The sequence below is a fragment of the Musa acuminata genome, unplaced genomic scaffold (assembly GCF_036884655.1).
Source record: "Musa acuminata AAA Group cultivar baxijiao unplaced genomic scaffold, Cavendish_Baxijiao_AAA HiC_scaffold_1104, whole genome shotgun sequence".
Lineage (NCBI taxonomy): Eukaryota > Viridiplantae > Streptophyta > Magnoliopsida > Zingiberales > Musaceae > Musa > Musa acuminata.
In genome coordinates this window covers 454,057-465,968 of record NW_027021317.1, presented here as the reverse complement: position 1 = coordinate 465,968, position 11,912 = coordinate 454,057, and the positions used below count along the sequence as shown (strand labels likewise).

General features: G+C 41.6%; 1 protein-coding gene across 1 annotated transcript; it reads left to right on the top strand.

Annotated features, from left to right (window-relative positions):
• Positions 1–298: 298 nt before the first annotated feature.
• Positions 299–10,653, top strand: LOC135666494 (probable protein phosphatase 2C 32). The gene is made up of 10 exons (XM_065178064.1): positions 299–805; positions 2,460–2,949; positions 6,348–6,456; positions 6,610–6,763; positions 8,447–8,572; positions 8,690–8,826; positions 8,895–8,970; positions 9,095–9,147; positions 9,849–9,903; positions 10,197–10,653. Exons 1-10 carry the CDS (start codon positions 299–301, stop codon positions 10,338–10,340), a joined length of 1,851 nt encoding a protein of 616 aa, XP_065034136.1. The 3' UTR covers positions 10,341–10,653.
• Positions 10,654–11,912: the final 1,259 nt, after the last annotated feature.

The following is an 11,912-nucleotide window of genomic DNA, read 5'->3' as shown; positions in this document are numbered from 1 at the left end:
CAAAAGATAAAATCGAAGCCGGGCATCCGCTATTTAAAGGAGATATCCTGCCAGAACTAGTGCCCGTTCGCCTCCCGAGAATGGGCGGCAGCCCACCCACGCACATGCATAACCGTCACGTCGCGTCAGAAATGCCAAAAAATGCTCCGCCTTAATGAAAGCCTGATGTGGCAGCCCCGCTGAAGCAACAGCGCACTGACGCCTCGATCTCAACGCCCGAAAGCGTGTGGTAAAAGCAACCCGCTCCCCCTAAGAAAATAAGTAAAAAACGGTAGTTCTCCACCCCCGCTACTACTAAATGGACAAGGAGGGAAAATGGCACAAGCAGCTTCTCGGCTCCATACTCTCCGAGACACACCTGCGTGGCCTGCCCGCTTGCGTCGTGCTCCTTGGCTTCGTGCTTCCCGAGACACACCTGCGCGGCCTGCCCGCATGCATCGTGCTCCTCGACTCCATACTCTCCGAGACACCCCTGCGCGGCCTGCCCGCCTGCGTCGTGCTCCTCGGCTCCATGACCCCCGAGTCCACCTCTACTCGGCCTGTCCGACTAAGTCGTGCTCCTCGGTTGCATGTTACTCGGGACCACGCCTACGCGTTCAGCCCACCTGCGCCGTGCTCCTCGGCTGCGTGTTACCCGAGACCACACCTGCGCAGCCTGCCTACCTACGTCGTGCTCCTCGATTACACGTTGCCCGAGACCACGCCTGCGCGACCTGCCCGCCTGCGCCGTGCTCCCCGGTCGCATGCTCTCCGAGACCCCGATCTCTGCTCGGCTTCCCGATTGAGTTGTGCACCTCGGCCGCATGTTGCCCGAGACCACACCTACGCGGCCAGCCCGCCTGCGTCGTGCTCCTCGGCTCCATGCTCCCCGAAACCACACCTGCGCGGCCAGCCCACTTGTGTCGTGCTCCTTGGCTCCATGTTCCGTGAGACCACACCTGCGCGGCCTGTCCGCCTGCGTTGTGCTCCTCGGCTCCATACTCTCCGAGACACCCCTGCGCGGCCTGCCCACCTGCGTCGTGCTCCTCGGCTTCATGACCCCCGAGTCCACCTCTGCTCGGCCTGTCCGACTGAGTCGTGCTCCTCAGTTGCATGTTACTCGGGACCACGCTTGCGCGTTCAGCTCGCCTGCGCCGTGCTCCTCGGCTGCGTGTTGCCCGAGACCACACCTGTGCGCCCTGCCCGCCTGCGTCGTGCTCCTCGGTTACACGTTGCCCGAGACCACGCTTGCATGACCTGCCCGCCTACACCGTGCTCCCCGATCGCACGCTCTCCGAGACCCCGATCTCTGCTTGGCTTCCCGATTGAGTTGTGCACCTCGGCCCCATGTTGCCCAAGACACACCCGCGCGGCCAGCCCACCTACGTCGTGCTCCTCGGGTCTGCGGAACCAGCCCACCTGAAGAAAGAAGCCATGCATCGGACCCCCTGCGTACGACAACCGACGCATAACTCCTTTCGGGGGGGGGGGAATATGATAAGGGTAAAAATGGCGATGTAATGCGCCATGACGTCAGCCATACCTGGGCGACGTCCTGCCCGAGGAAATGCGTATTAACGCCGACTTGATATGCGCCAGTGTCACCCGCTCCCAAACAACGACTGAACCATCTGACCCCGCGCGCTCGACCAAGGTAGAGGGGGACGTCGGCCGAAGCTCGCCCATACCCTGCGGCAGTTCGGTTCTCCACGCAACCCCAGTGGCGATGTCAGACGCCATCGGAGGTACGGTCCTACTCCTGCTAGCAGCCACATCAGATAACATCAAACTCATCTATAAATACCCCAGAGTTCTAAACGAACAAGGGGAGAAAAGACAAGCACAACGCACTCGGAGGCATCTCTTCCTCCAAAACCTTTTCCACATCGTTGACTTGATCGTCGGAGGGGTCGAGCCGAGCTTCCGACCCGACCTATGTGCAGGTGCGAGATGACGTCGCCTCTTCCCGACACTGCGGTAAAGCTCTCCACCCGACGCGACATCCCGACCCGACCACCCGCCGGGAGACCTCAAGGGACGCCACACAAGATCCCCGCCATTCGGACCTCCCCGAACAAGTCGCATCGGCCCCAAGGCCACGACTAAAAAAGTTGTTTACACCAACACCCATCAAGGTTTCAGGGGTGATTTAGTCTTGTCAACAGGCAGAGTCAAAATAATTCACGCACCCAGAGTCCCGCATGGCTGAATATAACTAGAGATGAGACGTGGAGCGCATGAGAGAGATGGGTGCGAGGGTGAGTCATTTAGTGCGACGTGTAGCAGACAAGAAATATTTATCTGGGGGCAAAATAAAAGAAAGGATTTCCCCACCGGTTAATTTGAGACAGAAGTCTGCCCTCGTTATTGTTGGAGGTTATACTGAGCTTCTTGCGGACCGATCGTTTTCCTCCAATTGTATAGCAGGTATGATTTGCGAGTAGATTATCAGATGTAAGAAAAAGATTTTTATGATGAAGTTGCGGCCACATAGATCACATTTGGACCGACTTCCCCCGTTCCTATTTGTCGTAAACCCAAACCCGCACGTACCAAATAGCCTGTCTCTCTCTCTCTCCGGTCTTTGCACACTGTATTTGGTCGGTTCCTCCGCCCTCCAACTTGGAGCTGCGAATTCGATCTCGCCTTCCTTCGTTTTGCACCCGCGGCGCCCGGATTCGAGCCGGGCCGTCGAAACCCTAGCGCCCCCCCCCCCTCCGCCCCAAACTTTGGGCGCCGGAGCGGAGGGCGATGGCGGCGGAACTGGGGCAGCAGACGGTGGAGTTCTCCGCCCTTGTGCGACGAGCCGCGGAGGATTCCTACCTCGCCCTCAAGGAGCTGGTGGAGCGGTCCCGGGCGCCGGAGGACCAGCGATCCGACTCCGAGAAGAAGATAGACCTCCTCAAGTTCATCGCCAAGACTCAGCAGCGGATGCTCCGCCTCCATGTGCTCGCCAAGTGGTGCCAACAGGTGATTCTCGTCGTCGTCTTTTTTTTTTTTTTTGCTTCTTTATTGCTCGCTGTGAACTGGTTTTTTGCCTAGGGTTTCTGAATGTGTTCCTTCTTGAGTGCCTCTAGGCTCCGGTAGATGGAAAGCCGCTTCATTTCTTAATCCATGGTACGGATTTAGTCTAGTGTCTGGATTAGTAGTTTATCTGGGGATGATCCTGGAAACCTAGTTCCAAACTGGTAGTCAGTCTTGGTGAATTTGGCGTTTTGGATATGCTTTAGGTTACAATAAGTGCAGCTTATTTCAGTTTTCTGGAGTGTTTTTCCCCCCTCCCTTTTAATGCATTTTAGCAACAATATGAAATTTATTAGTTTGTGATGTAGTACAACACGCTTTGTGCTCTAACAATTTTTTTCTACTAACCCCAAATGCTACAACATCATTAAATCCTTAGTCTATTTGTATGTATTAATAGTTAAAAAATAGCAGATTATGTTTTGATGCAATTTAAGATGTAGCTAAATCCTTGAAGGTGAATTGTAAAATTAGAGAAATTTGTTGGAACCATTATTTTGAGAATTTTCTCATTGGTGTTCTATATACTATTCTCAATCTTTGACATTTTTTATTTGAGACTGATTGTATCCTAAATTAGTAAGATGCTCTACAACTTTAGGAACCAAGTGAGTCGTTTTTATATGGTGCAGAAAATATTTCTCATGATTCACAACATATTAAAGCTTTGTTGTCTAGACATGTTAGGAGAAATATTCCATAAAGCACAGATTAAGGCTGTAAGTTGGGCAGTTTGGGTTTATTAGAGGTAAAACTTTATTGACCAAAGGTGATCACCCTCACCGCATGATGAACCCAATGTAATTTCTGAACTAGCATGATAAACATGTACCTAATTCGAGGTGGAATCAAATTGATTCTCAAGGTATTAATGTCAGAAAAAGAAGTAAGCCACTGCATTCAATTTGTAAATGTTAATTGACAAAGCATGTTGTGCTTTTAATTGTCATTATCTAAATGTACAACTTTCCAGAAAGGTTGCATACTTTTTATGTTTGAATGAATTTTTTTGGAGTCTTCACTGGTAACCTTATTATAAAATCCTTTGTGACATTATGCTTCTTGATTTTTTGGAGTCTTTTTTATTCACTTTGTCACTTGTTTTGCATCCAGCATTTTCTTTAAATTAAGCTCAGAATCTGACTTGAAGATGGTGGTCTGTGCATTTATTCATTTGTTTGATGATCAATGTCAAAGTAGTCTTGTAAACTTTTGAGATGCCTTATTATATAATTAAATTGTTGGCTCACGTTGTGTATCACATTAGATGACTGATTTGATCTTGAACTGGCATGGTTTAGGCGAAGTTCACGTATGGCATTTATAACACCTTGCCAGAGAACTATAATCTTAAGCCTGGACAAACATTCAAGTGAAAGCATAAAGAGTCTTGAATTAGCAAAATGATTGTTCTGTAACAGTCATTACAACTCATGAGCTTTATGAATGCCATTTGTTTTGTCTGATACAAGATAGTGTTCCTAATTATAGTTTGGTCTGTGACCTAGTTTCCATTCTCATATTACTGAAATGGCAACTTATGCACATGATTGTCGATATACTCAAATTGGGCTCCTTCATGGAGAGAACTTCAAAATTTTAATAACATGGAGATGGAGGGCTGGGAAAGCATTTACATAAAATATTCTAATGTATTCGTCGATCTCGTCTTTTTGCAATCTCCCAATTTGACTGTGACATAGCCTAATTTAGATATATCTTAACCTTGAAGATGATCTTCCAGGAAATCTTTAAGAATTTAGGTGAAGGGTAAAAGTATAATGGCTGTTCTCTTGGTAGAAGTTTTGGAGGACAATTAAGATATAGTTATCTAGTCTAGTGTTGAAAACTTTATCATGTACATGTTTACAACTTTTAGTGGTCGATTCCGAGGTTGTCTTTTACATTGTCCGATTTGCTCAAATGGAGCCTACGATTGATGCACTAGTTGGCATGTGGTGACGTGTGGCTTGCCATAAAGGTTCCCATGCATGCTAGGCTGAGTCACACTCAAGCAACTCTTCACATGTGGAGGTTGGCTTAGGTTCTTTTTCATTGCAAAGGCTTCGTGTGCTACAAAGGTTGTGACATGCTCTGCTGCTACAGACAACATCCTTCCATTGCACACACAAATGAACTCTTATTGGAGGCTTTTTTGCTACATGTTATTTAGAAACACTTTTTGTCAAATTTAGTTGCCTGACTATGAGTACATACTAAACACTAAACACAACTTGCTCAGTTATTTACTTTGGTTTGGAGGGAAATATGATGAATAAGTTTTGTTGTTTAAATAGATAATTTGCATTGATATTCGAGTTTCAAAGTTTTACAAAAATTAGACTATTATATAATATAATATATTATATTGGGAGAATTGCGCATAAGGATTTTTTTATGGTCTAAACTGATTTAATTATAATGTTTTTTGGAAATAATAGATTTAATTATAATGAATTATGAAAATAATAGATTTTTTGGAAATTCGCCACATTATTTTTTCTCTCTTCCCGCTGACTTGTGCGGACGGCCGTCGGAATTCTTTATATTCTCCTACTTTCAACTTGTCGAGCACTCAAGGCTTATCCGCCACGTGGCGACAAGAGAAACAAGGGACTAAGTCACCCATGATAACTCTACGGATGATGTGGGAGCTGCGCAGTTGGCGAGGTGTGAGTGACCCCTGAGACACGATACATCGGTCAGATTGGTCTTCATTGCTGACGTGGGTTGTGCTGTTATACGACTATACATAAAGTAATGAAAGGAACACGATGTCATGCAAAATTAATTTTGGGCATTTAACATAGCTATAGTAGAAATGCTTGACAAATATGGTCTATAAATCAATAAATTGTAGTTGCAAGGATTAGTAATCATGGTAATGCTTGTATTGAAAATTGGCTAAACTAAATTGTTATTACTTACAACTTTATCAGAATAATTGCTTATATTTACTTTAGAGAGCTCAAACTTGACTGAAAATGCACATCTGTAATCCAATTCACTATTATTGCTTCACTTTTCTTTACATTTGAGACACTGGTGACATTTTCTGACATAATTGAATCCTCTATACAAGAGCCTAGATGACCTGAAAACTAATATAATTTGTCTACACAAACAGTTCCTTCTATGTTAAGGTTGTGATTGTCAGACTCATAGTGTCCTGTTACTTGGTGCGTGTTGTTGTATTTTCCTCACTACAAGAAATGATTTTCTATACTAGATTTGATTTGTACAGTGACTCTGCTTCACCACTTGTTTTCCTTGTCTTTTTTATCTCAGATGTAGTAATATTGCAACTATTAACCAATTCTTACTGAGGTAATATGTTGTTTCAGGAAAAGTAGTAGCCAAATTCTGTGCAAAATACCTGCACACTCAAATTCTCAAGTATGAGCCTCAGTTGGGTGGTGATTTATCTGCTTCAGTACAAAAAGCATTTTTAAGGTAACATATGATGCTACTATTGTCTTCCAATATCTGTAGTTTTGAGTTGAGATAAAAAATTCAGTTTTAGGCCACATATGGTATGTCATAAAGCATGTAATGTGACAAGAGAACATATGGTATGTCATACATATGATTCTTGTTTTGATTCAGAATGGATGAGATGATGAAAGGACAGAGAGGATGGAGGGAATTAGCTGTACTGGGGGACAAAATGGACAAGTTCACAGGTTTAATTGAAGGATTGATATGGTCCCCAAGGGGTGGTTATTCCAGTGAACATTTAGATGAATGGGCATATGAGGAGGTGATATATTACTCTGATGATCTTCTTTAACTTTGTTCAAGATGTTATATTGTTTCATTTAATATGCTGGGGATGCCATATCTTGAATACTTTGCTTGTTTTGTTTTTGGAAGGATTGTCTTTTAATTATGTGGGTCTGAAGTTCCTTTTGTGCTGTAATATATGTGCACGAATGAAGAATCCAAAAAAAGTACAGCTGTGGAGTCTGTGAAAGCATTTTTCTTTGTCATCCATCTTAGTTGTATTTTATATAATGGTTGAATTGTTCTCAGGGAAGCCAAAGTTTCAAGATTTTTTTTTTAATACCTAAATGAGCTGTTGAAGCTATAAAAGGATGGGAAAGTATTTTAGGAGATTTTGGCTGAAGCCAACTTTTCAACAGTAGTTGTTTGATTTGTTTGAGCTGTCTCTGCAGTTGACAAAGTGTTTTACAATGTTTAGGGTCTTGGTTGTCAAGGAATTGTATAACATGTTTTTCGGATGAAAATTTAAAATGTTGTGCTGTTGTTGAAGATAGAAATACAAACTTTGAGAAAGGAGGGGCAGTACATTGGGAAGAGAGATCAAAGGAGTGAAAGAACAGAGAAAGAGATTGAGAGATAATTGAGCTCTAATTTTCCCACGATATGTCACACCTCAAACTGACTTCTGTGGTTTGTGATATTGCTGTAGGTCACTTGTCTGGGTTTGGCCTCTCCTAAAATTGAACATGTCCATTAAAGTTGTTCCTTTGGCCTATAATTCACTTGGTCTGAAGTGTCTGATGAGTCCTTGTTCATCAGATTTCCCTGTTTGGAAGTTGGTTGCTTTTATATGTCCAATATAAGTGAGAAGCACAAGATTATGCATTTACTTTTTTCACATGAAATTTCTGAATTTTGTTTTGACAGAGATTTTATAAAGCTAAAATATTGTGATGGTAAAGATGTAGAAATGAAATGCTTCATAGAACATACATTTTAGAAAAAGGTCTATCCGTATTGCAAACCCAGATTTGTTGGGTAATTACCAGAACAGTGTGATACTTTAAAATATACTACATGCGTATACTTATGTTAACTTAAGACGTACTAGTTTTTGGTGTGTACCAGGTATGTCACTTCAATTCGAGTTTCATGGAACAAAAATTATTATTCAAAGTTAGGAGTATATGATGCATAATAGAGGAAAAAGGAGACTGATTCTTATTGGCAGGTGCAGAACTTAAATCGTGTATCATCTTTGCATTATATTCCTAAATTTTGTTAGAAGGCTTATATTTATGTACACAAGGCTTCTATACAGACTGAGGCAATTTGTATGTTATCTTGCACTACTAATTTACTATGGTATGTATACTCAATATCTGGCAAAAATGGTAGAAGAATTTGGCAAGTGATTGTTTGTTGTTTTTCTAATTTTCATATGTTCCCACCATAAATTTTCTAAATATTACATACATGCTGAATATAAATTAGAGTGGTAGAAAATGCATTAGTATTAATTACCTTGTCCTAGTTTCTAAAGTTTTGTCATATTGGTTCCTTTTTTTCTGTGTCCATTGTCCTTGTCCATGTTTCATACTCAAGATCTTGTTCTTGTCGGTGCTAGTTGTTAGACTGAATCTTGAAAAGGCGTAAAGTACTATTTGCAAGTTAAGTGGATCCATTAGGAATCTTGTGACTCAAAAGAACTCTTTGTCAGGGACCACATTCTGATTTCTCTGGACCGACATCTGGAAGCACAGCTTGTGTGGCAGTCATCAGAAACAACCAACTCATTGTTGCAAATGCTGGTGATTCTCGTTGTGTACTCTCGAGGAAGGGTCGGGTTTGTCACTAAGAGAATCTCTTTCTACTGATTTGTGTTTTCATGTGCTTCAAAATTACATCATAGACAAAAAATATGCCTCAATTGTGTAGTCTTACTTCTGTTTGTTCTCTATAGGCAATTAGTTTGTCAACAGACCACAAACCATATCTTGTTGAGGAGAAGGAAAGGATCGTAAAAGCAGGTGGTTTTATTCAAGCAGGACGAATAAATGGAAGCTTAAACCTCACTAGAGCAATTGGTACTTCCTCAGTGTTTTTTAATAAAATTTGTAGGCTGCCTTATCATATGTTTTACTCTTGAGAAGCAAACTTATGGCAAGCGACATGGAATTCAAGCAAAATAAGTTTTTACCTGCTGAGAAGCAAGTTGTGACATGCAATCCAGACATAAACATTGTGAGTATACCACAGTTCCGCTTCCAATAGTGATTAAATTTAGAACCATTTGAACTATGATCCACCATATTATCATGAGTTCTATTATAAATCTCGGTATGTCATTTGTTGGCCTTCGCTGTAGGTGGAGCTATGCGATGATGATGAATTTCTCATTTTAGCATGTGATGGAGTCTGGTATGCCTTTTCAGCACCTCTTTAGCAATTGTAAATCCAAGACAACTAAATCTACTATAACTATTCTTATAATGAGATTTCCAACAATCATATATATCGTGTTTCAATTGCAACATTGACATGCCTTCATTTAAATAGTTGATAGACCATAAGCCACGGTTATAATGTTATCAATACTCTAGTGTCCATCCACAATTTAAAGAAGATAGTAATACTATTGTCTTTCATGTTTCTAGCACATCGAAGTATCAAACTACTCACACTAAATTATATGTTTATAATTCATAATAAATTTCTCAGCTATTTGTGTGCCTATGAATTCTCTTCTCTTACAAATAGAACAGTTGATGTATATTAAATTAGAGCTCAATAGCGGCAAAAGATTCATTGGATAGTATCAGTCAAGTGTTTGTGTTTGAACATTCAGCATTATTTTGTCTATGTACTTCATTGGACTGTAATAAATTTCTCATGTTTGGTTATTACCTGTTGTGCCGTTATCATCATCATCTACCAGTTCAAGAATTATGTTTCATTGTGGCTTATAACATTTATAACCGTAAGGTGTTTTTCTACATAGTCGAGTGCTCCTTGCTTAGAGATTCTAATAGAATCAGATTGAGAACTCATGCTTGCCATAGTATGTGTCCATTTGAAATACTCGTGTACTTATAGGTGTCTATTCTGATACTTTTTACCAGGGATTGCATGATAAACCAGCAACTGGTGGATTTCATCACTGAGCATATAAAAACGGTGAGGACCTTATTCTATGTTATTTTTTGATCACTTTAAGAGTATCTTTCTCGGAACCTTATGTCCAACATAAACCAATTATCCGAAGCTGTAACGTCAGTGACCTTGATTGAGGCTAACTTCAACACTTGATGGTCTCAGTAACCGAGCTCATGAAATGGACTTTTGTTTTTTGGCCAAATAGTGTATCTTAGGCTTTATACATAATGGAATAAAGCAGTTTTATTTGCCAGAAGTATATTTTGTTTTATTTATCATAATACTTTTTCTGGTGCCTATGTTGCTAACTGCAGGAGAGCTGCCTGTCTGCAGTATGTGAAAGAGTGTTGGACCGGTGTCTGGCACCATCCACCATTAGTGAAGAGGGATTGGACAACATGACGATGATACTGGTGCAATTTAATAAGCCGATCAGACCTGATGCTCCTCATACATAAAAATGATGATATGCTGGGTGAGACTGAAGTTCCAAGTGATCCTTCTATCCTGCTGTAGATTTGAAGTGTGTTGTACATAGCAATATATCCTCTTGAAGGTTGTAGCGTATACATTTGGACAAATCATCATATGGCAGTGAATTAGTTGCGGGTGATCCCAAAGTTCCCATCTTTAACCCGATAGTTAGTATCGAATGTATAAAGCACTATTCATTTGGTTTACGGAGTGCTGAAGAACTAAATGGTTGACTTTACTCTTCTCATATGACATGATGACCTATGGATAAAATCGCATGATGTGTATTTTCTTAAATTGCCTGACAATGTGTTGGTTTTTGTGGAGACAAAAGTCAGATATCTTCTTTTCTTTCAAATGCAACCTTAGTGAGGAAGACTTGATTCTCGAGACCTTAAAATAAATACAATCACAAACCTTACCACACACATTAGATGTGGAATTATTTTTTTAATATTATAATATGTTCACTGTTGCAAAAAATTTCATTCAGTTGTAAGTTTAAATAGCCTCTATTACTGAGAAGTATCAGCAAAGCCAGATTTGTGGTAGAATCAACTTATTGTTTATTGAACAAGCAAACGGCACTAGAACTTTGATGCTCGAGCTCAACAAGCTATGCAACATGTGGTAGATCGAAAGCTAGGGCAGAAAGATGTGGTAGATCGAATGCTAGGGTTGCAAGTCAAGGTAGAAAGTGTAACGTTGAAAGAAACGCAGCCTCTACTCAATTCATAAATTCCAAGAAGCTTATTGTTTACCGGATTCTATATTCTATTGTGCACGCTAGAGTCACTACTAGTCTATTTGCCGTTGTGCGTTGAGCCAGCAGTAACCAGTGTTTTACTACACCATTCTATCTATATTAAAGGATAGCGATAGAATCTTCAAGGATAGCGATATTCTCTCTTCAAGGAGTCGGGGTGCGAAAGAGCAAGCAGCGGGAATAGACAAGCAAACTTCTTGTCGCCGGTGCATAAGCTGACTATGGGTGCTCTAACACTTATAGGATGGGGTGCGAGTTCCACTTGCCTGCGTGTTCTTTCGCCTAAGTGTATTAGGGGTGAGTCTTCAATCCTTTCTTTCAACCTTTCTTTCTACTGCTTGAGACTGAATTTCATGGACTTGCAACTTTCTACGGCTTTAGATACGAAACCTTCTATTTTCTACTTCTTGAGCATCTACTATACTTTCCACTTAACGAGATACCTTCTACTTGACTTGATACTCAACTGGATACTTGGGTAGAGGGGAACTAATGCGTTGGGTCACGCCAGCTTTGACTTGATCTCGCGCTCAGAAATGAGTAGGATAACTATAGCTACAACTTGATTATTGGCAAGTTGGGTAGAGGGGAACTAATGCGTTGGGTCTCGCCAGCTTTGACTTGATCTCGCGCTCAGAAATGAGTAGGATAACTATAGCTACAACTTGATTATTGGCAAGTTGGGTAGAGGGGAACTAATGCGTTGGGTCTCGCCAGCTTTGACTTGATCTCGCGCTCAGATATGAGTAAGATAACTATAGCTACAACTTGATTATTGGCAAGTTGGGTA